Source organism: Chroicocephalus ridibundus, chromosome 17 (genome assembly GCF_963924245.1).
Source record: "Chroicocephalus ridibundus chromosome 17, bChrRid1.1, whole genome shotgun sequence".
Taxonomy (NCBI): Eukaryota; Metazoa; Chordata; class Aves; order Charadriiformes; family Laridae; genus Chroicocephalus; species Chroicocephalus ridibundus.
In genome coordinates, this window is record NC_086300.1 from 5,098,174 (window position 1) to 5,123,954 (window position 25,781).

Sequence of the window (25,781 nt, forward strand, 5' to 3'; positions counted from 1 at the left end):
TTATTTCTTCCTTTCCAGTTTTGGCATTTTATCTCTAAAAACCTCACCTGATCATGACCGTGGGTCTGTGCTCCCGGCTCTCAACACACAACCTCTCATCAAACACCGACCGACCAAAGGGCTCTTAAATAAAAGCGTTTGGTATTTATTTTTTAGCTCTTTGAGCTGACCTTTTATTCCAGACAGGTTTAAGGATGGTATCTTAGGCTCTTGTTCACGCAGAGGGTTTTAAAAATATGATTCACAATCAAAAAAGAACAAATACTCCCTTCAAATATTGTTTGTTTGCTAAAATCTGAGCAAGATATGTAAACAGCATTTTGCACATTAATTTTGTTATATTAAGCATGTCGCACAGCACCCGCCCAAACAATTTTTTTTTAATTCCAGCAATTGCTTTTCAAAACCTCTCCCATTCCCTCCTCTTACCATTTTTCACGTCATAAACCCGGCACAAATCTCACAAACGCAGGTTACGCTCCACGACTGTTAAGAGCCAGGAAGGAGATCTCTGCTCCCGGCCAACTTTGTACCGAGGTCTACTTTTCTGATGGAGCACAAAGAAGCTGACGGTGCAGACACAGTCAACCGGAAGGCGGCACGGCTTCAAGAGAAGCTTGGAAAAATACCCTCCTCCTGAAGTTTTGGGATGATGGGCGTTGTGGTGGGAATTTTGTGAGGGGGCGTCCCCCCAAAGCCCCTGCAGGCAGCCGGCGCCCCTGCCCGCTCCTGGCCAAGCCAGCCCCGCTCAACTGACAGGGCAAAAAGAAAATTGCAGGAAACCTCCAGAAATACAAATATATACCAATATATATAGCATTTCCATCAGTGTATAAAATCAATTTGGGTTTTCATCTGCAAAGACCATACTCAGTGCACAGCTTCCAACTGACAGAATGGGCTGAGTACAATCCTCATATATTTTATATTGGTATCGGGATCAATATTGGTTCTTTTGTGTTATTAATGTTAATTATTTAGCCTTAATCTATTAAATCTGTTTATATTTCAACCCGTGCATTTGAAAAAATAAATTTTTTCCCCGATTCCCCTTCCCGGGTGGGGAGGGGTCGTTGGTCGAGAGAATAAATGTCTAAACGGCAATAAATTGTTGTGGGTTCCTCAAACTATAACAGCCATTCCAGTAGCAACCACAAAGGCAACAGTGAATTTTCTACGCTTTTTGGTGCTATTTGCAAACAGAACCAACGCCTAGGGCTGCAGCTAACTAGCGTCCCGTCAACGATCAGAGGGGGAAGACTCTACCATCCATTTGGACGAGATCCATTTGTTTCTCTAAAGTGTAAAACAAAGTAATGAAAATCTTACACCACTCAAAAAGAAAATCGAGCACACCGTCCCCACAGCGCGTTTAAATTACAATCTGTAATTTCACCCAAAGAACCCGGGTGGAAATCCAGCGCTGGAGTTACCGAAGGGGGGACGGCACGGGTGACAGCCACGCAGGGAGAAGCGCACATCGTCACACCTCCCGTGCCCGGCAAGGGAAACAGACGCCAAGGGGAGATGGGAATGCAGGAATGTGAAGGTTTGGTGGTATAATCAACGCTTCCCAGCAAGGCCGTACTTTCAAACTGGCAGCTGGCCGAAATTTTCATGTTTGGATTCAAAAGTAATTATTTTTCAAGCGATCAGGAGTCAAATAATTAGTGACATAAAATGTCAAAAATCTGGCTTAAGACAGCGGAGTGCGGTGCAGGAGGTTATGAGCAAAGTGATCTCCTTTCTTCAGTGTCCAAGGGCAGCCGTGCTGGCCAAGGGAAAGGAGCAGACGGGATGGGGGGAATCTGATGGTCAGAACAAATTACAGCAAGGGGGACAATATTCACGCTGGGTAAGAATAAAGCAGTACTTGTTCTGCAGGCCGGAGGGGGGTTAGGAAGTCAAGGCAACTGGTAAGAGGGCAGAAGTAATGGTGTGGCTTTCAGAGCCCCGCATAGTTTCCCTTAGGAGAAGCTCTCCATAGCATCACTGAAGTTCAAGTACTTTTTGCATAGGACAGAAAGAAAAAGCACCCATTGGTCTCCTGTCCGCATTAAGACGCGGGACGCAGGCTTAGCAAAGGATTGAGCAGCTTTCTGCAAACGCAACCACCCGCCCCTCGACTGTTAGAGCTGCTGAAATGAGTGTTGAGGTTTCTGCCTCCATCAAGAGTTGAAACAAAATAAGAATATCTCAAAGCATTGCAGGAAAAAAAAGAAGGAGAATTATTGATTACTTCCTCTAGACTGTAAAATATTTGGGAATAAATACCTGAGCCAGAAGGGAAAAGGGAAGAGTAATTCGTGCAACCATGACAAAGAACTCCAGCACCCATCATTTCCTTCCTTTTTGCCTGGATGAGCATCCCAGGATTTCCACTTACAACAGGCAAAAGCGTAAGGCGAAGGCTAACTTCAAATTAAATGCAGCCTAAAGAACTCCTAAGGAAATCAATAGCTCCAGAAGCTAAGATGGAAGATTAGGTTTGTGTAAAGACGTCAGCAGCACTGAAGCAGGAGCCCACAGAGAGCTTATATCTTCCCCAAATTGGCAGCATTGAAGGGTCTTTTCTCCCGAAGAAAGGAAAATCTGGGGACAGTGATTTAGTTTTGGCTGGAATTCATAATTATAAAATGCGAGTGCAGACCAATGCTCCTCTGACGCTTCATGAAGACACTGAGAAACACCGGAGTCTTTCGCAATAAGCAAGCAGCACTGCTGGGAGTTCAAAAGGCACATTTTACCAATTCTGTCAGCAATAAATTGAGTTCCTGAAGGTGGAGAATTAGCTGAAGATTTCAGTAGGATTCAGCAGACGCCTTTGATGACCAAGCATAATAAATACTCCAAAAGAAATTAAGCAGAAGACAAGCACGGAGACAGATTTGTTACCTGTTACCTACAGGGCAAAAAAAAGAATCCATTCCAACTTTTCAGTATGAATGATTTCTTGGTCTGAGACAGGATGTTTTGTACCTTTGCAAAATATTTTAGGTTAGAGATAAATCAATGTCCTGTTATGTAAGCCAGAACTGAAGTTGCTCCAGACTGAAATTCTAGCTAAGTTATCTTCCATTAGAAGGTCCAGTGACTCTGGTGAACGATACGGCAACGTTTCATTATTAGCCATGTCTCTGTCCCACCCCTAATGGGTAATTTTGTTTTACAGATGGGTCCATCAGGCCAAGCAAGGAGCTGAAGATGGAACCATTTGCAGACGAGGTGGTAAGAAGGTACTTGAACATGCAAGGCCTATGGGGACAGTGTTGGAGGTCTGCGTTGGACTGAGGGCACAATACCTGCAACCGTCCCACGTATGTTGCCTACTGGAACAGTCCCTGAATTTACCTAATCCCTCATTTTTGCTTGCAGCTAAAGTACGATGTTCTACACCCAAAGACAGCTATGTGGCATGGATGGTCATCATTACGCAATCCTGGAGCGAAACAGTGACCCACGCCGGCACTGAAGACAAACCCTACCCATCAGCTTCCCAACACAACTGACTCCTGACTAATCCTATAACTCTGAGTACCTTGCTTCAAAAACCATCCTGTTTTTGCAGCCATACTGCCCAAGCTGCAATATTTGGGAGCATCAGTGGCAGGCTGCCCTTGCTTTAAAAAATATTACACTAGAAGAGGAAACTCCTCTCCCCGGAGTTACTCATTCAAGGAGAAGCCTGACGTTGTCCATCAGCAATGAAACAGATAAGTACAAAGTACAGGGAAGGTCTCTGATGCTCCATCCATACAAGAAAGTCTCATATCAAGCCCCTAAGTCACATCTGCCCAGACGTGGAAGAAAAGGAAGCTTTACACTGATCCATGCTGGCCCATCACCAACAGTTTCAAAATCAAGAGGGTTGGTTTGCTTGTGTGCGTAGTTACTGGCAAGACAGACAGCTATGAATATTCCATTATCCAAAGTATTAGCACAAAAAAGTTATGGTTTCCTTACAGGCCAACCAAAAGCAAAACTTTTCTGTTTGACGAGGCAAAAGAACTCGTTAGACTCCCCAGCACCCATCCGGACGGGCAGCCAGAGGTGCTGGGCTGCAGGAAATTCTGCTGCTGTAGTATCTGATGGGAAACACACTTCAGGGGCCATCTAGGTTTTGTCAGTAGCCACAGCACTTCAAAGTTGGCCAGTTCTTCACATAAACAGAATTTGGACCACTCAAAGCCTGCTCCCTGCCCTTTTTCCCTTTTTGTTTTTCCCCCAAATAGATGAAACCAAAACCTAGGTTGTAAAGGGAAGTTGGTTGTTAGTAGAGCATGTCAGGAAGCTTCGAGAATGCCGTGTTATCTGAAATTATTTAACAGCTAAAAGATACGGCAATAGCACATGGGATTCGTGTTATTTTCAGTTCTTGTCTCGAGCATCTCCCCTTTGACAAGAAGGTTCAGTAAGCCCTAGATTGTAACCCCAGCCACTCTTCTCCAAGCTGCAACTTTCAGTTTACAGCAAACCCAACTACACCTAACGGCAAGTGCTCTACGGCTAATCCCAAACAGAGTCACACCCGAAAGTCTAAAACTGCCTTCATTATTCCTCTCTCAGCAGCAGAATTTCAGGCCAGGGTGGCGGTTGTTTTGTTTTGTTTTATCTGGGGGAGTTAAGTTTTGGATGGTTAATCCAGGAATTTATTCTGAAGCTGTTTCCACCTCCCTGTACGGCAGAAGGAACCAGCACTGTCCTCCCAAGAGAAGCGCGAGAGAAGTCAATGGCTTCCATAGCAACCGCCGTTCCGAATTGCCACGACTCTTCTGCAATTAGGGCTGATCACAACGATTTCCCATTCCCTTCAGGTCAGTGGGCTTGATAACGCTGGGACAACCACAAGATTCAACAGTAAAACCATTTGTCAGGCCATGGAGGGTTTGATTATTCCCTTGCCTTCCTCCCAATTCATCACTGTCCTCTGTGACAGAGGTCGGACAAGGATCCTGCTGGCTGAATTTGTTTGGAGTTTTGTGGGGTTTTTGGCTCACTGCCGATATTTTCACCATGAAAAAGTCACACTACAGGGCTGTTTCATGCATTCCCTGCTAAAGGCCTTTTTCTACCACCTGAGAAATGTTCTGTTGTGTTTAAGTGAAGTGTGTGGTTTGTGCAAAATGAAAAATACACATTTTACATAATGAAAAGAAAGAAGCAGCAGCAAGCAGATGTCAACCTCAACGATTCTTTAACCGAAGAAAAAAAGGAGCGATGAGATGAACGTAAACGCCGCTGGGATGGTAAATCACCCTTCGCTGGCCGTGGCGGCGGCACCAGCGCAGCACCTAACTCAATTAGGGATGGAAACAGACGCCTGCCAGCCTAATGGGCTACAAGCAAACACCCCCTGACCAGACATTTGAGATTTGTGTCCCAAAATTTCTGAAAAAGAATTTAATCAAATTAAAAGATAATGTCATAACATACTTAGCCTTTGAAACCTAATGACAAGGTAATAAATCAGGCAAAATGCAACCGCAAACACAGCTCTAAGACAAAATGCAGTTACCTGAAAGCACCGTCCGTCTCAGACTGTTTCCAATAGGTTTCCCAAGTACTCAGGAGTCAAAACATGTTTTTATCGTGGTAGCTAAAACAAAACGCAGTTCAAAGAAAGATGCCCTCGTGATAGGCAGCTAAGCAGGACCGAGAAGCCAGGACGCCGTTCCCCGCAGGAGCAGTGCCACTAGGCAGGAGGAGGGAGGCGTGATAAATTTTGGGTGGTGGTGGGGGGGAATCTTACACGCTAAATTGTGAATCACCAGACCGTTACAGAAAAGGTTTAACAGCTGAACAGAGGTTTGACAGTCAACTCCTGCTCTTCCACGTTATGCCCCTTAAAGGGCAACGATGGCCTTGCGGGCGTCACCCCCGAGCTGTCCCACTGTCTGAGAAAGTCTGACAAGAAGGAAATCGCAAAGGCCTCTGCCCAACAGCGACTGCAGGATGGGGGCACAGGGAGGGAGGACGGACCCAACTCCTTTCAGAGCCTCCTTAGAAAGTCACCACTAAGCCAAGGAACAAGGATCGGCTCCTTCTCCGCCACAGACACTCCAAGTCAAAAAGGGCTTGATTGAACTCTAAATGACCCCCACAATCACAAAAGCTTCACAGAAATATAATTCTGACAGAAATGGGTTTCTCAAAGCCACGAAACGTCTTTTTTTTGGTCATCATCTCAAATGCAACAACTACAAAATGTGGCCCAATTTCTGCTTTCACTTAAATAAATTAAATTCATCTTACAGAATTTAATGGCCGCCTTTGGCAAAACAAAGAATACGGTTCCAAAACAAAAAACCGTATCAAGCGTAAAGCTTTACTACGCCCTTCCTATTAGAACCTCCCTCAAAAGACACTAGCCACCTCCTTCTGCTTTTTTCTTCCTCAAAGTTAAAACATCGCGAGCGCATCCCCTCATACACCGATTCACGCCGCAAGATGTCAAACGCCGAAGCTCCCCGCAGCGGCAGGAGAGGCCGAGCGCTGTCAGGGTGGTTGCTCAGGAAACCACCTCCCTGGAATGTGCTGAAATTTGCCCGAATGAAGCCTTAAAATAAACATTTTCGCATCGAGCAGCATTTCATCTCGAGGCATCTCAAATTGAAATAATCATTTCTATATGCAGAGTAGATAATGTTCTCTCCTCATTGCTATTTAGTGTTTTAAACTGCCTTTAAGTGTATAATTAATTACATCACTTGTCAGGGATCGCTTTTACAAACCACTCCACCTCCACTCAATTGCTAGGCTCCAGCATATCTCCAGCCTTGCTTTTTTTCCTTCTTTCAACTCCTACCATCATTCCTGACGACACTCGGGATTTAACGCTCTGTGCTAACATCCCGCACAGGACGCACACCTTTTAGAGGAGCGTTAAAATAGGCCTAACACTGAAGAAAGGAGCTGTATTTCCTTGGAAAACTGATTAAGGCAGTGCCTGCAGGCTTTGCCACAGTCCAGAGTAGGACTTGGTGCTTCTTCCTCCACCTTCCCAGCAGGAGCTGGATGCTACGCCGAGACTCAAACGCATTTGGTCCCTGGGAGTTGTCCGGATCTTTGCTCTTTTTTCCTTCGTTACACAAGGATCCTTCCCCAGCCACCTCCTTCTTTCCAAGGTCTCATCTCTTGAGCTCCTTTTATCCAACCTTCTAGCCCGGCAAAACCTCCAGCCCTTGTGTTACCGCTCTTTTCACAGGTGGAACCATAATCCATGCAGGTAAAGCGTGATCCATTTCTGCCGCAGAAGCTGAGTAAACGTATGGTGACCACGGGGTGACCAGTGGCCAACACCTCGGAGCAGGGGGGAAGAAGCGAGGAGCTGCAGCATCACCAGAAGAAAACTTCACAAATGTCCTTCTACGAACAGTTTCCAAAACCCCTCCCCAGTGGATTCCCCCGCTCCCTCTCCTCTGTCTCACACCGCCACCACAAACCCGGCCGGGCTCCTCCAAAGTTCTGGGCAAACGCAGCCAGGCGAGGTCCTGGGCGCCCCGCATGGACACAAGGGAGCCGCTCCCTTGGCACCCACGTTTACCGCTCTGCAACCCCTCAGCTTGAAGTTTTACTCCAAGTTCGCCAGCATCTCCTAAGGCAACTCTCTTGCTTTCACTTTTTTTCCTTCCTTAACGATGTTTCATGTTTCTTTAATGATACTTGAAGGCAGCAGGGAACTCCACTTTTCCTTTCAGGTCCCTACACCATCAGCAAGAGAAGGAGATGAAAAAGGCAAATAAGGCGTCACAGATCCCCTTGTGAGAGCCCGCTGCCGGGCTGGGCAGGAGTCCTGCCCTCCCAAAGAGCCCGACAGGCCAGGCGGGGGCCAGGGAGGGGACACGTGGGCGAGGACGCCCGCAAGACGTAACGCGAGACGCAGGAATCCGGAATTGATGCTTTTTAAGCCAAATTTACAATTCAATTATAATTCTCTGCGGATGCAATCATAATAAGTTTGTAATTATTAACAATTATAAACATGACAGCAGAAGCTATTTAGTTCAAAGAAGAAAGGACTGCAACAGCAAAATTTTAATTGTAATTCATGATGATTGAAAAAGAAAAGAGCACTTTTCACAGCAGCCATGGCCTCCAAGGAGGCACTTCCAAGCACAGGGACCGTCTTTTTTTTTTTTTTTTGTCCTAAGACAACTCCTCTTTCAAACACAATACATTAAAGAAAGCCCACATTCAAAATCTGGACAACATTCAATTAATTCCTCCAACTGCGAGTACGCTATCAGCTCACCATCTGCCAAAATAAATGGTACCCTGATTTCGGAGAATCATTTATTAATATAACCTTTTCTACTGTATCTATAGATTTAAGAGGAAGATGTCACATATTTACATGCCATTTCAAAATACCCAACATCCTTTTACCCCATCGGAGGCCTACGCTAAACACGTGTCCCTTTGGCTCATAAACTAGGGAAAGCTGGGGGGGGGGGGGGGGAAATGCGGAAATTAGCAAAAAATCCCCTGAAACCTTTGCTGCTGCTGCTTTAAGACCATGCCGCTCGGTCCCAGCCTCCACCTCCACCGCAGCATCCAGCCCTCCCCAGGTCAACATGTCCCAGTTGGGAAGAATGTGGGCAGTGACAGGGAGACGCAGCTACAGATGGATCTCAGGGTGTTCCCACACCTGCGCGAGGGTCCGGCCGGGCTCGGGGTGCTCCTGCCGCTGCCGGCCCCAACCCTCCGACGCACGCGGGGTTAAGCCAGGGAGGGACACGACCCACTTCTATTTACGTTTCAACCAGAGGCCTCCAGCAAGATGTACACTTTTAAGAGCACTTACTACAGGATACATAAATTAGAAGCTATTTCTTTAAAAAAAAATAAATCAAAAAAAGCAATATTCTTGGATGCAGGTAAACAAGATCCCATGGTTTTGCATCAGTTGATTTAATGATATTTCCAAAATGTAGTTTTATTCCAGCCTCTCTGAAGACCAGCATTAAAAATTAAATTTAAAGAGGTATGTTTATTGAATCATTTTTATCTTCCCAAAAGCAACTCTCTAGATCTTCTAAATTATTCTGAGGGGAGAGCGGCCACGAGGCCAGCCCAGAACACACACAAAATTGCAAAGGGGTATCAATTAGGAACTAATATTCAAGTTCCCAAGTGAATAAAACTTGGCTGGGGAAGGTCCAAATCAACCACCTGTAAGAAGGAGCCGTACTACATTTAAAGAGTATTTCTGGGCTGGAATTGCCCGTTCTCCTCGTTTACGGCAGCGCCGTCGCATGCAGCTTACCAGGGCAGAACGCGTCGACGTCCAGTTTCTGCGCTGAAGAGAGCGTCGGTGAGCCAAGCTCCGACTCGGGGATCCGAGGGCTCTCAACAAACTTTGCTTTCCTCAAAGGGGCTAAGGAGAAGGAGGGGGAGAGAGAAAGAGAGGTCATGAGTAAGGGAAATAGCAAGCACCAGATGGAAGCACTTAACTAAACGACACTGTCAGACTCATATCAGGTTACCCTTTTTTTTTTTTTTTCTGGCCAGAAAAAAAAAAAATTATCTGCATTCTTTACAAAGGAGATGGCCCTTATTAAAGCTTTCAAAGTGTACAGTCTTACTTTAAAGTGTGCGAGTACCGAGGCACATTCTTGATACTCTTAAACACTTCCTTTTTTCCTACTTTATTAAACTTTTTTTAGAGGAAGCAAACGGGCCTGGATTCAGCAACTGCAGAAAAGCCCAGATCCCGGAGAGATACACAGAGCCCATCTGGGTTTAAGATATTTAACTACAAATATCTAAAATGAATACACAAATTCTGTGTTCGGTAATTATTTCCTTTGAACATAAAATTTCCATTTCAAAACAGTGTGAATGTCCGACCAGACGGATCTGGTGTTCAACACAAAAGATCAGAGTAAAGCTAATGCTGTCCAAGACAAAAAACCAAGCGCTCCACTTTTATCCTCACAAATCCAGAAAAGATTCAAGAGACTTAAATAAAGCACAGGGAAAAGGTAAAACTGTCTGTAATGAAGCAGTACTGACCACTACTGCTAGAGAAATTGGGCTTTTCCGCATGTTTTAACAGTCTGAATTCTAAAAGCCACAAAGTTCTGTGCAACATTTGCTTGTAATAAAATAATTAATACAACACTTTTATTAATAAAAGTTTTTAAACAGCTATTCCTCCCAGGCCAGAGAAAACTCGCGAATAAGCCATATGCAGAGGTTATTATATTACATTTCAAAGTTAAACTCACGTGCCCGTTAAATGCCAGGCTAATTTGGAAAGCCGCTCTGCAGCGGGTAGGGTGGGTCAGCACGCTGCGTGCCTCTCTGCTTCCCAGCGTAACCCCCTCCATTTACATCACTGATATTTATAGTTCTCTGTCCTGCAAATTGAATTTGGGACCTGAAACTAAAGATATGGGGGGGGGGACGGACGTTCGTTCTCGTGCATCTCCTGTAATAAAGGCTCCAGGGGTCAAACCACTGCAGTAAATCTCTGCCTTTGGAGGAGCCCAAGGGCTCAGCAGGTCTGCCGATGGGCAACCAGAATGGCTCCACGCAACCGGTACATAAACCAGCACAGGAATTTTTAAAAGGGGGGTGGGGAATGCAGAGATGAAGATTAGGGGATGTTTCTTTTCAATAGAAGGTCCCTGTGAAGCAGAATATAGGCAAGGAATCAGTCCCCGCTCCGTACCCAGTCTTTCCCCTAATGATCCGGCCCAGGAGACCTGATGTGACAAGGAAAAAAAAGTACCACTCTACCATTTTGCGCAAGAAAATCCTGGATGAATATTCACTATATTTACAGCACATTCCCCTGCGGAGCCCAGAGGGGCCGGTGTAAGAGGAGCCTGGCAGAAGGAATGCAGGAACCGGAGGAGATAAGGGCAGCCCCGAGCCCCCGTCTCCCCCCGGCACACGGAGCTCAGGGACGTCAGCCCCACTCGGACACACGACCTGATGCCGAACGCCGCAAGGCAGTAGTCAATTGTATTAAAAACCCACCCCCAAACGCCCCGCACGCGCATACAAGCACCCGATCGGCTTGCAAACTGGCCAACAGCACTGAAAAAATTCTTCAGAGTAAGAATGATCTTGTGCCAGATCCTGATGTAATGAAAAGACGTAAATATTGAAAAGATTATTACTATGGCAGGAAAATTGTTTAGAATACCAATTCTGCACAGGCCAATCTACTAACATTTCATTTGGAGTTGAAGTTTTAACAAATATGTTTATTTCAAATGTTGTACCACGGCCCCAGTAACAGTCATTTTTATAATATATATTAGAAATAGCTCATCTTTTCCTTCTTTATCATTTCTGGTTAACGCTAGAACGAGAAATCATCCGATGTGACACTTGGCAACGCTCATTGTGTTCTGAAATACGGAGCAAACATGGTTCTCCTAGTTGAAGTGATGGCAGTGACGGCAATGGGACTGTCACCAGAAGGCTTTGCACCAGAGATGATGTGAGCGACGAACCCACAGAGGAGGAACAACCCCAACACAGAGTAGGGTGACGGCACCGGCTCTGACGCTTCCCGTGCGGACTCAGAAGTCTGCAGGAGACGCAGAACCCACCCGTTTCCATAGATAAGCACCAAACATCAAAAGAACCTGCATCAAAAGAGCTGTGGTCAGCAGATCCAGAGAGGTGACTCTCCCCCTCTACTCCACTCTCGTGAGACCCCACCTGGTGTCCTGTGTCCAGCTCTGGAGCCCTCAGCGCGGGAAGGACACAGACCTGTTGGAGCAGGGCCAGAGGAGGCCACGAAGATGATCCGAGGGCTGGAGCCCCTCTGCTGTGGGGACAGGCTGAGAGAGCTGGGGGGGTTCAGCCTGGAGAAGAGAAGGCTCCAGGGAGACCTTGGAGCCCCTTCCAGTCCCTAAAGGGGCTCCAGGAAAGCTGGGGAGGGGCTGTTTGCAAGGACATGGAGCCATGGGACAAGGGACAATGGTTTTAAACTAGAGCAGGGCAGGTTTAGATCAGCCATTAGGAAGAAGTTCTTTCCACTGAGGGTGGTGAGACACTGGCCCAGGTTGCCCAGAGAGGGGGCGGAGGCCCCATCCCTGGAGACTTTCAAGGCCAGGCTGGATGAGGCTCTGAGCGACCTGATCCAGTTACAGATGTCCCTGCTCACTGCAGGGGGGTTGGCCTTTAGAGGCCCCTTCCAACCCAATACATTCTGTGATTCTAAACAGGTTGGCTCCCATCCCTAAGGGGTGAACACAGCAACTTCCACTTCAGCTTAGCTTTTATTTCTCCAAATCTTCTGGATCTTCTTTATTCCCCATTGACTCTCCCCAACTGATGTTCACCCAATTCATTCCTGCCGTCTCCAGACAACTGACCAAGCAGAAGCCATCAGCCCAGGCAGTCACCAAGCTGACCCACCAAGTTTTCTTTTGAGGACAACAAAGAACTTCTTATCAAAAACGTGGGGAATTCTCACTGTACTGCAAGCTTAGTCACACATGTCATTTTACAGTATTTATGTTTTTATTCCCTAAAAAGCGTGACTTAAGTCTTAAAAACGCATGCTACCACCAGACAAGACAGGCTATGTCAACATGACTTAGAGAAAACAGTTTAGTTAAAAAGGCTCGAGTCAATATAATCTTCTCAGTGTAACTGCAGATCGGGGAAAAAGCCACAGAGCGATAGTTTCTTTTATTTCAGATATTCTGAACCTGAAAAAGACAAAGAGCCCTCCTAACTCATGTGTAACCCGATTACACGAAAGGAGGATTTTCACGTAAAAGAATTAAGCACTCCTGACTCCTGTCCAAATGACGATTATCCTGACAGATACATATTTGCGCATTAGTTTTCTACTGGAATAAATAACAAATGGAAACGCCATATATTCAGAAATCTGTTTTGCCATTTTTTAGCCAAATGTTAAAGGATAACACTGATCTTTTTATATAAGTGACTTTCCGCGCACAAGAGTTTGCCTGGGTCCTGGACATCCTCCCATGAGCACGGACAAGCCTTACAATCGAAGTCATGGGATGAGCATTTGGCACATACTATAAAAACTAACAAAAGCATGAAAATAATTATATGAAGTATTCGATACTGCCCGTTCATTAGGCCTCATTTCTCTTAACATTTTCTGTATGAAATGGATGGATTCTAGGCATTACAAAGCACTGAAATAGCCTTTCCTGTAGACAGAAATGCTATTTTTTGAGCAGAGAATGGGATTTCTTCCAAAACTACTGGAAAAAAGGATATTTGCAATAACCAGCTATGAAAACACACCAAATCCAGTGAAGAGGCTACTAGTTCGTAACACAAGTCTCTCCAGAACTGCAAAATGCACGTTTAATTCAGAAAACCACCCTGATTACAGATAGCCTTAAGTCACAACCCCGGCCCTGGATCCCACCACCCGTGGGGTGTAGGGTGCTGCACCTGGGGAGGAATAACCCCCTGCACCAGGACAGGCTGGGGGCTGACCTCTGCAGAGAGGCACCTGGGAGTCCTGGGGGACAACAAGTTGCCCACGGGCCAGCAATGTGCCCTGGTGCCCAAGAAAGCCAATGGCATCCTGGGGGGCATCGAGAAGAGCGTGGCCAGCAGGTGGAGGGGGGTTCATCCTCCCCCTCTGCTCTGCCCTGGGGAGGCCACGGCTGGAGCTCTGGGGCCAGTGCTGGGCTCCCCGGCTCAAGAAGGACAGGGAACTGCTGGAGAGGGGACAGCAAAGGGCCACTGAGATGCTGAGGGGATGGAGCATCTCTGTGCTGGGGAAAGGCTGAGAGCCCTGGGGCTGTTCAGCCTGGAGAAGAGCAGGCTGAGAGGGGAGCTCAGCAACGCTCAGCAAGAGCTAACGGGCAGGGGGCAAGAGGATGGGGCCAGACTCTTCTCAGTGGTGCCCGGGGACAGGACAAGGGGTAACGGGCACAAACTTGCCCCTGGGAAGTTCCATCTCAACAGGAGGAGGAACTTCTTTGCTGTGAGGGTGGCAGAGCCCTGGCACAGGCTGCCCAGAGAGGTGGGGGAGTCTCCGTCTCTGGAGACATTCCAACCCCGCCTGGCCGCGTTCCTGTGCCACCTGCTCTGGGTGACCCTGCTCTGGCCGGGGGTTGGAGGGGATGATCTCCAGAGATTCCATGATTCTGTTCGGTGCGGATGGCAGTAGCCCGGGCTGTAAGAACACCCAACGGGACAGTCCTGCTTGATGACAAAGATAACGTCAGCGTCATACAAGACTTGCTACTACTAATGTAGGAACTTAAATAGCTAGGGAAGTTATTTAAAACAAATACTGCCCATTTTTAGGGCTACTTCCTGCAGCTCTTGGTGAGATTAATCCCCACTGGGATCCAAACCAGTGGAGCAAAACTGAAAGTCCTTCCTTCAGTTCAAATAAAATTCTCATTTGACTTTGACAGCAACTTTTCCTGCACAAGGAAAACGACGGTAATTCTAGGGTAGGAATTAACCACGTAATGCAAAACAATTACCAGGGCAGGCATTCAGAAAGTTTAATTAGATGGCTCATTTATGACACTTTCTGCAGCAGGTGGTCTATCTTCCAGTGGGGACAAAGATATAATTTATTCGCTTCTCAGTTTTCACGCTAATTCTCCTTCATATCCACACGGACACCGTAAGCACAATGCTGTCACCAATGACTGAGTCCCAGTCTTCAAAACAGACAGGAGTCTAAACTAGTTTTAAAATGGTGTAAACCGTATTTTTTTGGAAAGATGCATGTTTGAGAGAAACCTCCCTTCTAGAAAAGCAGGATTCCGTTCAGGATTGCCTGTTGGTTATTAACCCGTAGGCGGCCTCTTGTACCAGACGAGCCATCCAAGGGAAGCCAGCCGCTAAAATGCAAAGACCTGCTGCCCACCACCAACGCTTCTCCATCAGCGGGGATGGGAGATGCTCCCTTTTCTTTTCTCTGATGACAGAAATCATCTTGTCACCTAACACTACAGCCAGGTGCAAATTAAAAAGCATAAAGCAAACACATATTTATCATAGATGCACAGGACTGCAAGAAAACACTGTTAAACTAAACTAGGGAAAACATCGTATGAGAAGCTGCCATGTCAAGCAGTTTGCTGAGTGGCTTTTTAGGAGTCTCTTTACAAACAGAGATTGAGAGTATTTGGGAATTCTGCCCAGGTGAGAAACAGAAACTGTCAACCCAATTCATAACATTCCTCAAACTTGTCTGCCCATACTAGTTGTTCCCGAGCTCTCGTTCCCGAGGCTGGAAGGAGCAGCACGGGAGAGCTGCGCGGCCCCTCCGACACAGAAAACACGCCAACTATCGGGAGCTGTTGATGGTTTATCCATTTGTACATCTGTGTGGAGCACTGGGATCAACTCCGGTGCTGTCTGTGATCAGCGCCAAGCATCTTGTCTGCTACCAAATAAAAATAAACCAAAGAAAAACCAGGATGTGTTTATTCTTCCAGAGTAATCATTTTATCTCCACTACCACTGTGTTCTCATTCAGCCTGTTGAGCCTCCTAATTCCATTGCATTTTCTGTGTTACCATTTCATTGTCATATAATTTATAGGTGAGTTAGTATTTTAATTAAAAAAAGGTTTTCTTTCGATTAAGAGACATTGATAAAAGGAAATTATCATAGATTAGCAAACGGCTTCATCTACTAAAATCAGTTTCAGCTCCGAAAGGAATGTTTCACTAAAAAAGGGTTATTAACATCTAATGACCTGATTGACAAAAGCGCTCTTCCAGGCAGCAATTTCAGTAGATCTGACCTCATTCCATGGTTTGACTACAATATCCACACCTAGACCTTTGTGTGCGCGGCTGTGTGTGTGTGTGTACACCCACAAAGATACACCAGAACGCAATCTATCCACGGACGTGGAAGATGCTGGAGCAACCACGGACTCTTTCTCCATAGCACGAGCGATGGATTGACCATCCCAGGGTACGCGGGAGCCTCTCCCTGCGTCAGCTCCTCACAAGCATTAGAGAAATGTATATTATGACGCCCTGAACGACAATAAATCAGGCCCCTACAGCTTGCTGTTACAGACTCCCAGGCTCCGTCATCATCCTCAATACAAACACGGCAGGGCCACACACCTGAATTCTCCCGACTCGCTCCACAGGGCAGGGCCTGGGCAGAGTCTGGCCAAGGAGCTCGACTCAAAATCAGCTTCTCACCCCAGTTCTTGCCTCTTCCCACCTTACAGACAAGAACAGCTGAATTTCAACTCTGTTTTGAGCCTTCCTCTGCCAGAAGAGGATGAACTAATGATATTTGCTATCTTTGTGTAGAAATACTGGTTTTATCACAGGTGAAACGGCGCCACCAACGATGTAACCAAGCAAACCACTCTGGATGTCCTGCACGCTCAGCTCTAGCGACCGGTTCAGCTGAAGAGGAGCCAAATTTTGCGCTTAAACATAGTATTTGTAGATATTAGAAGCACAATATTATAACATCAATTCTGTATGAAGAGTATGCAATCCCCAAAAATCACAAATGTTTTGGTTTGGAAGGGACCTTTAAAGGCCATCTCATTCCACCCCCTGCCCTGGGCAGGGACACCTCCCACCAGCCCAGGTTGCTCCAAGCCCCGTCCAACCTGGCCTTGAACCCCTCCAGGGATGGGGCAGCCACAGCTTCTCTGGGCAACCTGGGCCAGGGGCTCACCGCCCTCAGAGGGAAAAATTTCTTCCCGAGATCTCATCCAAATCTCCCCTCTTCCAGCTTAAATCCTGCCCAAGTGAGGCTGTGATGGGAAGAGCCAGAGCACCGGTTGGAAGAACAAACTTCGGAAATTCGTATTTAAAGAGAGTAAAAGCGGGCGCTTTGCACATCATCCCGTCCCCATCTTTAGTTAATAACGCCGCCACCGGGCCAAAGGCTGACTCACGTGCTGGAAGCTGCCCAATGGCTACGTAATGCTGCAGAGAGTAGACTTTTATTGAAGTCTCCCTCGTACTAAAATGTTTTAAGTGCTGCAGTGCTATTGATCCGCGGAGCTCCTGGAACAAATAACTGTCAGATTCAGCACAGCTAGACTACACCCAAACCACCAGAGGTGGAGCTTTCCGTGGGGCCACTCTTTATTTTGCTGAGGTAAGAGCCGGAGAAAGAGAAAACTACAGACCACGTGATTATTTTCGCTGTGGCACTAATACACCAGCGATGCGTAATTAGGATTTTTAGGTATGAATTTAAAAAAAAAAATCATTTATATTAAAATAGTGAAATTGCAGGTTAACATCCTTCTTTAGATAATCTGGCATTATTTTACAGAAACCACTGTGTAACACTAACAGTTTTTTCCCTTCTCTTATTTAAGAGCGTAAAAGCTTTTTTAATTACGTTTTAAAGCCCCTCTCCTTTCATCACCCGATTATCGCAGCGTCGTGGGCAGGGCAGAACATACAAGTTAGAACAATGTGGAGTCTGGGAACATCACACTTGTTCCAAAACTTTCAGAAAACATGTTTAGTTTAGGAGATAAGCTCCTGAAACAAGAAAATTGAAGGAAATGAAGGTGGAAAGAGCAAAAAAAGCAGGAAAAGAGTCCAGCGAGCTGGTAATGGAATAATGGCAAAGGGAAAGGAGTTAAACCAAGCAACTATCAAAAATTGTCTTAATTTAAAAATTCTTCTTTAAACTATAAGAAGTCTGAAACATGAAGGTTTTGCCTATTAACGCTTCTGAAAATGATTTTTGTAAAAACAAGGATTAACCTTCTCTGGAGGAGTGGATTCTGTAAATCCTGTGGGACCACAGAGACCCCCTGGAAAATGATTTCACCCTCCCTGTCTCCCCCCAGCTGAACAGTTCTGTGGCAGGCGCGGACAAGAACAGCAAGTCACAGCAGTAATGTCACCGAACATCCCTCTGTAACACCGGAAAGCAATGAGCCTTCCGAAAAAGTAATTTAATTAAATTAAATCATCTTACTTAAATTACAACAACCTCTCCCAAATAAAACCAAATAATTGATCAAAATCGCCTTCTGTACAAACAGGCACTCCTCATCAATTTTCAAGGGAGAAAATGACTTGGTTTTGAAAGGTTAATATGTATTTTGAATATATACAGAACAAAATACTACAGATTTCTGTGTGAAGTGTTCGATAATGGCTAGTACGACGACGTTTGCAACAAATTTGTGTATTCTGAAAGAAAATAATGTCACCTAAAATACTAACCTATATACAGTCTGCACTTCCAGAAAGAACTTTAGCCCCATTTCCATTTTGCTTATTACCATGCAACTACTTTCTGGCATTTTGAGTAAGCGGAATAGCGATTTGTTATTAAACTTATCGCTGTTGGAGACAACAGACAGCAAAGGGCCCTCTCCTGGGTCAGCCCGAGTGGTTTAGTTTGAGGTTAGACCAGTCGGAGCATCCCAGCGTGAATCAGTCGAGCAGCTGTTGCCTGGAATACTCTGGCAAGCCTTTGGGAAGAAACTTGCTCCTATTAATGATCCCAGAAAAGACAAAAAAAAAAAAACAAAAAAACAAAAAAAACCCCTCTCTCTTTCCCTGTAGATAAGTTTCTTTCCAACGTGGGCTGCCAAAAAGGCTTTATCCCCGTAGCGAAGACAGCTTTGAGGAGAAGCCAGTTATTTAATGAACATATAGACATGGCAGGGGGAGGATATGGTACTTTCATCTTTCCGTTCAAACTTGTCAAATTGTTCTTGACTCCTTGGAGCTGTGTCACGGTAGTAGACTTTTCCACGTCATTTCCCATCTAAAATTCTTCTTTTCAGCAGCTGCTGAAGTCTTTTAAAATTGCCTTTTTTAGGAGAAATTCCTCACGTGTGACTCAAGGTAGAAACTTGTGTAAAGAAGAGGAGGATGAAAGAAGAGAAAGGAAGGCAGCATCCCTTGCTCCAGCTTCCTAAGTCATCTTGTTACAAAAATAAGCAATTCCCTCACTGACGTTTTTCATAAATTTCTGTTGCAGTCAGTTTGCCTTTTCAAGTTTCAGACTTTGGTTATTTAAAAAAAAATAAATTAGAGTGAATGAAGAGCTGGGACTACAGAATGAAACCGCCACCAGAATACTCAGCTTACGTAAGATCTGCTCAAATGCCCAAAGAATCCTCCCAAATGGCAGAAACGGGGGAGGGCAGAGCTGGAGGGGAAAGCGTTCCTCACCCCGCTCCGCATCCCTTTTCCCAACAGTTTTATTTCATTAAATGTTAAATTTAGAACAGATGAGAGGAGAATGCAACAAAACACGAGTGCTGAATCGCGTTATTCCCGTTCAATCTCCTACTATCCTGGAGCTCTTCTTTCAGCAATGCGGTGACTCAAATATTACACTGGCAGTAAAAATGAGAAAAGTTGCCAAGAAGACCTGGACATACTGTAAAGGACATCTATTCTAAAGAAAGCAGCAAAGAGCTTGGTCACTTCAATCAAATTATAGTTAATCCTGTGAATTTGCTGCTTAGAAAGGAACCATTTCACCATTTTCTAAACACAAAGCCCGACTCATCAAAACACAATGCTCAGATTTCAAGATAAACTTTCATGAGAGAAATCAGAAACTAATTAAAAAACTACCGAAGCAAACACCTTTTCCTCCTTTCCGTATGAAGCTGATTGTAAGACAGATCTCAGGAAAAAACGCCCGGTGGCTGCAGTGCCCCCAACAAGGGGCTTTCGTTTTATGGGGCTTCCTAAAATTGTACATGTTGAACACGTCAGGCTGCAGAAACCCATCTGAACATTTAACATAGCTCAGTTTATCTCAAGTCACCAGAAAAAGAGAAAATAGATTTAATTGAAGAGTCTTCCCATAGAAGGAAAGAGCACGTGCAATGTAACACTTCCAAAATAAGGCTGATCTTCCTGGTAGCGTGTGTTTTCCTCTTCTGCACAAATTTTTTTTTTTTTTTTTTTTATTTACACTGAGATTTGACTACAATAAAATCAGCTACACCTTGTGATTCAGTGAAGCCACATTAAACCACGAAGTGTTCAGAATCACTGTCTCCTCCCCTATTACACCGACATTTTTTCTAGGGCTGGGCCAGGAAATGGAGTGCCTTCGGAACCGCCGTCCTGCCCCCGAGAACGGAGCATCGGGGCCATGGAGCTCAGTGACCTGTTGCTAACACCAAGCTCCAGACACCTGGGAAGGCGCACGGAAAAGGGGGAGTTGAGAGTCCTGCGTGGACTCTTGCCCGTTGTCATACCAAGGACTTTGAGCCCGAGGGGTATCCCCCGAACTCTGCAACAAACTCACCTCCCATTAACGTAACCAGCCACTTTTTGCGGCAGCTTTTCAGCATTCGCCGCACCTCGCAGCACACCTTCCCGCAAATTAACTGCACAGTTTGAAAAACTGCTTCCTGGCTTTGCGCTGCTGACCTCATTTCTGAAAACTCTGGGAAATCACCAGCTTGGATTCCCCTCCGCGCGGGCGATGGCTCTGCCAAAGACATCCCGACAGACTGGTGGAGCCCAACGGCACGTTAACTATTCCCTAATGCATTCTGTTTATCCAGGTGAGCATTAACTCTGCCCTTCACACCACTTCCCATTGACTTGCTCCATGCAGATGTCAGGCCACCAGGTCTGTAGTTTCCCAGAGCTCCCTCGGAGCCCTTTTTGGTACCTGATGCCATAATAACCACCTTTCAGCGACCTGGTGTTAAGCAATTCAGAAACGAGAGGTTACCCAGCAAAGACAGCAATTCAGCATCCTTGAACACCCTCTGGTCCTCGTGCTTTGTCACCTTTTTTAGGACCTGCTCTACCAGTGCTGCCATCGGGGCCAGACCCACCTCTCCGTCATTCTCCCTTCGCAGCCTCTGCACCCACGAGGCCAGTACCTGCTGCCTCCGCTGACGCTACGCGGGAGGTCGGGCTCTTGGGAATTCTAGTGCTCCCCTGTTAAGAAGCAGTAAAAAATCAGACCCTGCGCTAGGCTTGCAAGGGATCTGAAAAGGAACAACAAGAAGGAATTACTCACTCTAGACATTGCTGCAAGAAAGCTGTTTAGTATTTTACAAGCAGCCAAGAACGATCAAAGGTAGGCATCGAATTATACAGCCAAATGAAATCTGAAGAGAAGCGGCAGGGGCCAAGGCCGGGAGTAAGGCCACGCTGCACATAAACAAAATCAAATTCCTTCTCCCGCCATATCCCTAAGATCAAACCAAGATATCGTAACCACGATAAGAGAGAAGGCTAAATTGTAGCACATGCTCCATTCAAAGCCCAAGTAATGCCATGTTAAAGCACGTACGAACTAGATCCTGTTCACTCCACAATACCATTGTTTATGACCAGGACTATATCGCACACAAGCTAATATAAACTCATTACTTGATAACGGCATTTAAAATGAAGGCAAAAGATGTGACTAGATAAGGTGATTTTATTTATGTGTCAGTCATTCAAATTTTGCTAAGCTAAAACTAAATTAGTTGGTTTAGCTGATAAAGGCAGACCTGTAATTACGCTGACGTGTAGGCATAATTGTTCATTGATATGAAACTGTATTTAGGATCCATGCTGCTTTGCTGGTGGGAGCTTCATGGAATATTACATCCTTAAAATGAAGCTGCCTATCTGGCACGACACAAGCCTAAATTAGCTGAACTTGTTTGTTAACACTTGAAAAACCGCATTATGCTGTGTTTACAAGGAGGTTTTTCACCTAAGGAAATAGCTACCATTCAACCACCTTTAGTTTTCAGTAATTTATTCTTTGCTTTTAAAATTCTTTATTTACTTGTAGAAATAAATGAGCTGTTAGAACTTTCTGTTCTGAGAAGAGATGACGGTTCATCAGCCTTTCCTTCCACAGTGGAACAGGGACAAGGAAACATGGCACGCCTAAATGATTTAATTAAAATATCTAATGAACATGTGATTATTTCTGTGAACACAGACAGTTCAAACACACCAACTGGACCTGCCTCTGTCAATGACGCAGGCAGACACATGAAAGCAACGTTTGTCTGTAATCCCAGAATCCCAGCCTGGCCAGGGTGGGAAGGGCCCTCTGGAGATCACCCCCTCCAACCCCCGGCCAGAGCAGGGTCACCCAGAGCAGGTGGCACAGGAACGCGGCCAGGCGGGGTTGGAATGTCTCCAGAGACGGAGACTCCCCCACCTCTCTGGGCAGCCTGTGCCAGGGCTCTGCCACCCTCACAGCAAAGAAGTTCCTCCTCCTGTTGAGATGGAACTTCCCAGGGGCAAGTTTGTGCCCGTTACCCCTTGTCCTGTCCCCGGGCACCACTGAGAAGAGCCTGGCCCCATCCTCCTGACACCCCCCTTTCAGTATTTATCAGCGTTGATAAGATCCCCCCTCAGCCGTCTTTTTTCCAGAGTGAAGAGACCCAAATCCCTCAGCCTTTCTTCATCAGAGAGGGGTTCCAGTCCCCTCAGCATCTCGGCCCTTTGCTGTCCCCTCTCCAGCAGTTCCCTGTCCTTCTGGAACCGGGGAGCCCAGCACTGGCCCCAGAGCTCCAGCTGTGGCCTCCCCAGGGCAGAGCAGAGGGGGAGGATGAACCCCCCTCCACCTGCTGGCCACGCTCTTCTCGATGCCCCCCAGGATGCCATTGGCTTTCTCGGCCACAAGGTCCCATTGCTGGCTCATGGTCACCCTGTTGTCCCCCAGGACTCCCAGGTCTCTTTCCCCAGAGCTGCTCTCCAGCAGGTCACCCCCAACCTGTCCTGGTGCAGGGGGTTGTTCCTCCCCAGGTACAGCACCCTGCACTTGCCCTTACTGAATTTCCTACAGTTTTTCTCTGCCCAACTCTCCAGCCTGTCCAGGTCTCTGTGCAGCAGCACAGACTTGTGCTGTGTCAGCCACCACGGGATTTAAGACCCAAGAATCTCTATGAGGCTTCGGTGGCACGTGTGTCCTGTGAGAGCAGCGAGATGTCCCATGAAGGGCCAGGTCCTGTCTAGTCCCTTAAGTGAAAATAATGTCACCACTGCTGGGAGGGCAGCGCTCCAGTGCCCATTTCTAAGCTGAAGAAGCACCAGCCGTGGCACGCAACAAGGCATTGACCATTTATTGAAAGAAACACACCAATCTGGTGACTTGCCTTCAAAAAACATTTTCTCACACCTACTCACTTCCATGACTGAGAAGGTAAAAAGAAAAGTGTAACAGAGGAAAAAACCCTGTATTCTCCTAAGCCTGGCTTCATCTTTGCAGAGAAAAACCTTGTAGAAGTCGCAAGTTTCAGCTTTCCACAACCTGCAAACGGTAACCAAACCAAGGACTCCTCATCACGGACACACAGGACCACAGCTCCCTCCGCAACGCACCATCCATCCCTGGGTCTAAACACACATGGTGCTCGGCTGATTTCACAAAATACAGCCACAGGTGCCATTTGCGTGCCCAAGATAAGCACCATTAGGTACAGATTTTTTTAAAGCGGGGGGGGGGGTGAAAAATAAAAAAGAAATTAAAAATCAGCCTGCAATGCCAGAGTGAAGCTCAGTCCAGCTCCGGCAGCTGAAGAACTGCTGGTGACACTGGGCTTGGTGGCTGCTCCTCCTTCCTCTGCCGAGCAATTTTCCTACCCATCGCAGAAACGTTAAAGTAGGGTGTTACAATGAGAGGATCAAAGATATCCCCACTCCTCCGGAAGCTCCCGAGTGTGCTATTTTCCACAAAGGCAACTCCCAGAACAAACACTTGTTTCGTAACCTGCCTCAGAAGCGCTGCCTTATCCCAGCTCGCACCTGCCTCGGCTCCTCTCTGCATCTTCAGCGCCTTATCTTCCCTTTTTTGCCTTATCTTCATCCTTTGTCAAATTGAGTGTTCTTTCCCCCCCTCCAAATTGAAGCTTCATTTTATCTATATACGCGTTCTCCCTATCCCGCTTTCCGGGTAGCTGATAGCTGTCCCACCTCCTCGCGCCTTCAACCGCCCCATCACACCAGCTCTCCTCTGCTGCTCGCTCTCCTATTCCCCGATTTGAGGAGTCCAAAGCAAAAAGAGACAGAAATTCAATACAAAAGCTCCAAACCCCCTGCTGAGACAACAGGAAAGATCCCATTACGTCCGGTACCAACCGTCTCTACATCAGCGTTAGCTGGCGCAGTGTCCCGGTGGACATCCACAGCAATTCTCCATGGGTTTTGTATCCTTTGCTGGAAAATCTTCCAGTTAGGTCTCATTGTGTGAAAGCTTCCGCAGCTGATAATTATTAGCATCAACGGTAACAGCATTACTCATAATAATAATTTAACAGAACATACAGAATTATAGTGCTCATCGTAAATTCATTTAAAGGTAGGGTTGGGGTTTTTTTGGAGGGGGACAGTTGGTTGGTTTTGTTGAAGCTGGATTTATTTTTTTTTTGCATTTAGTTCCTTTTTTAAAAAAGTAACTGTTTTTTTTCATAGGAGCTCAGCTTGAGAAGAGGTTGGATTTACTGCCTTTTGGGTATAGCTCCTTTAGATTTACATCGTTCACAAGAACAACAGTAATATGAATTAAGTGCTGGACAAGCTTATCCACCTGTTCAAACTGTTTCTAGAAATTTCCAAGCACGCCCTAGGAAGAACTGCAGAAAGCAAAGTGCTTCGTCTTTTTTTTTTTTCTTGTTCATTAAAAGAAACAAAGATGCAAACCTTTGACAAAAGCTTAAGTTTAAGGGGCTGTTTAAATTCACTCAGAAACCATTCTCTGTAGTCACATACTCATTAAACAGAAAATTGGACATTCTAATAGGAAAAAAAAAAAACAAACCACAAAGAACTTAAACCACCAACTTGTCTAAATAGATCTTGATCTGAAAGATTCCACCACTGAACAGAAAGAAACTCTTTCTCTAGTTCTTGATTCCTAAAGAAACAGGGTACGTGGGAATCCGTATACAAAAAAAAAAGTCTATGTTACATTTATGGAGAAAAATAACAGAAACGCTGTAAAAGAATAAACCAGGCAAACGCAGAAGAACAAACAAGAGTCCAGATCTTTCACCTCGACATGAACTAACGTGATACTCAAACACATCCTGCTGAAAACAAAGGCGCAGAGGCAAGTCTTCGTTTCCTTAAGAGGTGAAATTTTCAAACACTGGGAGAGAACAATGTTAGCTTGAAATTGGCATCTGCCCTTCCAGATTTACAAAAGCTGACCAATACATTTCCTCCGCTTACATTTTATGGTCTCCAACATCGTAAAACAAAGGGCACTACAGCTTTAGAAGAAACTCGACGTGAAGCTGAGTTATAGCTGCACGATTATCATGCAATGAAATATTTATAGTGCAAAACCACTTATTTCTGAAATCAACCTATAATACAAATCTATGTACTAAGTACTATTTTGATGCAAACACAAACGCAGAAATTTAATCTTGTGTGCATAAACAAATCAAATGTGCAATGTTTAGACGGTTATTCCATAGCAGTGCTGGGTATTTGGCAATCAGAAAGAACGTTTCAGCACAACAATGTATTTATACATGCGTAACTGCCTTCTGTCCAAATATAAACTTTTGACAAACACGGTACAAGATAAAACTAAGCCCATATGTTCTGCAGCAGCGATTCCTTTACGAGGAGACAATGTGGAGTCATTCATCCCCAGCCCCTCATGCAACCTGCCCTCGGATTAAGTGGGCAGCAAGAATCTGTCTGTTTTCCAGAGCAACACCAGCAACAGGTCGGGATCCACATCGCTCCTTTCTCTTGCACAAAACAGAAAAGCTTTGAGAAATGTTGTAACATTTCAGAAAATTTTTGTCTGCCATTTCCATGCCTCTTGCCTATATAACCAGGCTGATTTAAGAACACGATTCCCAAAGTATCTTTTCTAATTGGGGG

At 45.7% G+C, this 25,781-nt stretch overlaps 1 protein-coding gene across 7 annotated transcripts in view; it reads right to left on the reverse strand.

The window, feature by feature from the left end:
* The window catches only part of TANC2 (tetratricopeptide repeat, ankyrin repeat and coiled-coil containing 2), a 331,215-nt gene that overhangs the window by 124,746 nt on the left and 180,688 nt on the right, over window positions 1–25,781 (reverse strand). For all 7 annotated transcript variants that reach the window (XM_063354919.1, XM_063354924.1, XM_063354921.1 and 4 more), the window contains one exon: window positions 9,266–9,376. In XM_063354919.1, the coding sequence (XP_063210989.1) occupies window positions 9,266–9,376 (111 nt within the window). The remainder of the gene's footprint in view (window positions 1–9,265; window positions 9,377–25,781) is intronic.